Below are 3848 nucleotides of genomic sequence, written 5' to 3'. Positions count from 1 at the left end.
GAAGGGGTACCCGAGTCAGACACCAAGCAATTGATTGCATATGCCCGGTCAAACAATAAGGTGGTGATTCAAATGGAAATTGATCAACTTTAGTAGCTTTATTGTAAAATGAAAAAACTTATTTTAGTGGTCATGGTTTGGCAGGTTGTTATTGGCCCAGCCACTGTCGGAGGCATTCAAGCTGGTGCTTTTAAAATCGGTGACACAGCTGGAACAATTGACAATATAATCCAGTCCAAGCTCTACAGGCCTGGATCTGTTGGATTCGTTTCTAAATCTGTATGTAGTCATTTCCTGCTTATGTTGATGGCTTTATTTTCTAGTTGAGGGATAGAACTTTTATTGAGCACCACGTAGCTGCAGCATGAATTTTAACAATAATCCTTGACATTGTAGAGATAACTATGAATGATGTCTTCTGCCTGTTTATACTTGTCCTTAACGGCTTAGTTCATCTAAAATCTTGAAAAATAGTTTCTAGGCATTTTGTAGAATACCTAATTTTCTAAAATGATTATTGAGTAAATTTATTATGCCTAGATAGGTGTTAAGTGAATATAATTGCTATTGCAACAGGACAGATTGAAATGGTTAGTTATATTGCAATTTGCTGAGATTATATCCTCATCTTTGAATTTATTTTAAGTCACTCATATCTTGTTTCTTTCTCCTTCCCAAAAGAATCAAAGAGCTTTCCTTAAGATACTTTGCTGGGGACTAAACTCAATCTGATTATATTTACATGAATTTGTTTATTTAATGTTAAAAGTACCAAATGATAGTTTAAAGAAAATTAGAATTTGAGCTTTATTTCTTATGGTGCATAATGTATGCATGGATGGTTCTGAGAGGAGACTACCTTTTGAATTGCAGGGTGGGATGTCCAACGAATTATACAACTGCATTGCCCGTGTAACTGATGGCATTTATGAAGGTAATGCATGCTGATTTAATCTTTTCGGCTTTTGTTAATGCTAATATTGAGTTATATCTCATTTGCAAAAAATAAATAAAAATACTGAGTTATTATATCTTACTTTGCTATAGGCATTGCAATTGGAGGAGATGTTTTCCCCGGTTCCACTCTATCTGACCATGTTTTACGGTTTAACAACATACCACAGGTAATTTTTTCTTTCATCTTGTAAAACTATGCAAAACATCTGCATTTCAAAAAAGGCTTACTATAATGCAGAGCATATCAGTTCTTTGTCAATGACCTGTCTGGATTTATTTACATTAAACCTCAGGTTAAAATGATAGTAGTGCTTGGAGAGCTTGGTGGGCGTGATGAATATTCTTTAGTGGAAGCCCTAAAACAAGGGAAAGTGACCAAACCTGTTGTTGCCTGGGTTAGTGGAACTTGTGCAACACTCTTCAAATCGGAAGTACAATTCGGTCATGCTGTATGTCACTGCTCCTATCTTTTAACAAATTTCTCAATTAATGTTTTCCTCATAAAAAGGACCACACTCTTAATGCTACTTGCACTTGTATAAATCAGGGAGCTAAAAGTGGCGGTGATATGGAGTCTGCTCAAGGGAAGAATCAAGCACTAAGAGAAGCTGGAGCTGTTGTTCCTACTTCGTATGAAGCTTTTGAAACTTCAATTAAAGAAACATTTGACAAATTGGTTAGTTTGCGTGTGTATTTAAATTTTCCATATCTTAATTCACCTTTTAAAGAAGTCTCTTTTCAATTCATACCTTAATTAACTATAATATCATAATTGGCTTATCTTTTCTTAGATTGAAGGAGGGAAAATTACACCAGTGAAGGAATTTACTCCTCCACAAATCCCTGAGGACCTTAACACTGCAATCAAGAGTGGAAAAGTCCGTGCTCCAACTCATATAATTTCCACCATTTCTGATGACAGAGGTGAGTTGAGATATACACGTGTTGTAATTTAGAGATGGGATATCGTTCTTTGTGTCCTGAGACACTCAAATTTGATAGTTAAACTAAAGTTTTCTCCCAATATTTTGCAAAGGTGAGGAGCCATGCTATGCTGGTGTACCCATGTCTTCCATTATTGAAAAGGGCTTTGGTGTTGGTGATGTTATCTCTCTTTTGTGGTTTAAACGAAGCCTACCCCGTTACTGTACTCAATTTATTGAGGTAAGTTATTCAGTCATGCAAAGCTTTCCTCAAATATTTTTCACCATTTGTTTTGCCAAATGTTTGTCACTTAAGTATGTCAAATCGTTCTATGCTCTACAACCAAGCTTCTTTAGATAAATTTTGCACTGTCATTTTTCCATTTAGATATTTTGTGGTACTAATACATTATATTGGCCAGATATGCATCATGTTATGTGCCGATCACGGTCCTTGTGTCTCTGGTGCTCACAATACTATTGTGACAGCGAGGGCTGGGAAGGACCTAGTTTCCAGTCTTGTATCAGGTAAATACATGCCGTTTGGTTTATTTACTTCTGAAGTAGGCTGATTATCTGATGAGTGTCCAAAACTTTTGAGCTAAATACGCCATAAAATGATTATTTATGAGCTTCTGTAACAGGTTTGCTTACAATCGGTCCACGATTTGGGGGTGCCATTGATGATGCTGCTCGCTACTTCAAGGATGCTCATGACAGGGTATGTATGATCAATACATTTCATGTGAAGCCAAGGAGAACTAGAATAGAAATGTTGGGTGTTGGGATAAAATCCTAATAGAACAGAATTTAATTTAAAAAGAAACTTGGGGGAAATTATGAAATCCCCTTCCCCACAAACACACATATGCTTCATCTTTCATCTAACATGGGGTACATTATATTTTGCCTTGTCACAGGGGCTTACACCTTACGAATTTGTTGAAGGTATGAAGAAGAAGGGAATTCGTGTGGCAGGAATAGGGCACAGGTATTCTGTCTGTTCATTCTAAGTGATAATTATTCTGTTTATGTTGCTGCTGTTTCTATTTATATAAAAAGCTAAATCTCTAAGGCTTGGTTTTGCTTTGTGAATCAGGATCAAGAATAGGGACAACAAAGATAAAAGAGTTGAGCTATTACAGAAGTTTGCACGCACACATTTTCCTTCTGTGAAATACATGGAATATGCCGTTCAAGTTGAAACCTACACTCTCACCAAGGCAAATAATTTAGTTCTTAATGTAGATGGTGCAATTGGATCTCTGTTCTTAGATCTTCTTGCTGGTAGTGGAATGTTCACCAAGCAAGAGATTGATGAAATTGTTGAGATTGGATATCTGAATGGGCTCTTTGTTCTTGCACGATCCATTGGACTGATCGGGTAAGTAAATATCAATTTATGATTTACATATTTCGGTTGAAGAGCACTTAGGACATTATTGAAGTTTTGGACTTTTGTGTCCTTTTTATCAACAACTCTCTTGTGTCCAAAGAGCTCCCACTAAGAAGTTAGGTGGTCCTAGTAGTCATTGATATTGCGTATAGAAGGAAAATATATTTGACTCGGTCTTATTCATTGTTCCTTGTTTAAAATTTCAGGCACACCTTTGACCAGAAGAGATTGAAGCAGCCACTATACCGCCACCCATGGGAGGATGTACTCTACACAAAATGAGAGGGTTTTTTTATGGCTGGAAGAACTTTGCAATGTTTCAAATTAGCATCTTTTGGGAAATTGTGCCTCCGAAATTTGCTAGAATGATTTTTTAGCCGCTAAGTTAGTGTTGTAAGATGCTGAAAGAGTCATATTTCATTTGTAATTTGTATTTGTATTGAATTTCGAAAAAAATAACTCAGAGCCAATTTTAAACTTAATTCTCTTGATTAATATTCTGATCTCTGTTCTGTTGTGGCTTCGAGTGTCATTGTTATAGAAATAAAGAACCTACATGTGTTGCTGTTGTA

The 3848-nt window shown here is 36.2% G+C and overlaps 1 protein-coding gene across 4 annotated transcripts in view; it reads left to right on the top strand.

Annotated features, from left to right (window-relative positions):
- ACLB-1 (ATP-citrate lyase B-1) overlaps positions 1 to 3848 on the top strand; it is a 5821-nt gene extending 1973 nt beyond the window's left edge. For all 4 annotated transcript variants that reach the window (XM_085743594.1, XM_085743593.1, XM_085743596.1 and 1 more), the window contains exons 5-17: positions 1 to 60; positions 145 to 279; positions 874 to 934; positions 1048 to 1124; positions 1251 to 1406; positions 1505 to 1633; positions 1749 to 1881; positions 1994 to 2121; positions 2303 to 2408; positions 2525 to 2601; positions 2801 to 2871; positions 2980 to 3264; positions 3483 to 3848. The exon at positions 1 to 60 is cut by the window's left edge and continues 64 nt beyond it. In XM_085743594.1, coding sequence (XP_085599720.1) covers positions 1 to 60; positions 145 to 279; positions 874 to 934; positions 1048 to 1124; positions 1251 to 1406; positions 1505 to 1633; positions 1749 to 1881; positions 1994 to 2121; positions 2303 to 2408; positions 2525 to 2601; positions 2801 to 2871; positions 2980 to 3264; positions 3483 to 3558 — 1494 coding nt within the window. In that variant the 3' untranslated portion in view covers positions 3559 to 3848. The remainder of the gene's footprint in view (positions 61 to 144; positions 280 to 873; positions 935 to 1047; positions 1125 to 1250; positions 1407 to 1504; positions 1634 to 1748; positions 1882 to 1993; positions 2122 to 2302; positions 2409 to 2524; positions 2602 to 2800; positions 2872 to 2979; positions 3265 to 3482) is intronic.

Source organism: Medicago sativa, chromosome 2, assembly GCF_051527215.1.
Source record: "Medicago sativa cultivar Bolivia chromosome 2, Bolivia_mono, whole genome shotgun sequence".
Taxonomy (NCBI): domain Eukaryota; kingdom Viridiplantae; phylum Streptophyta; class Magnoliopsida; order Fabales; family Fabaceae; genus Medicago; species Medicago sativa.
This window is presented reverse-complemented; position numbering and strand designations above follow the sequence as displayed.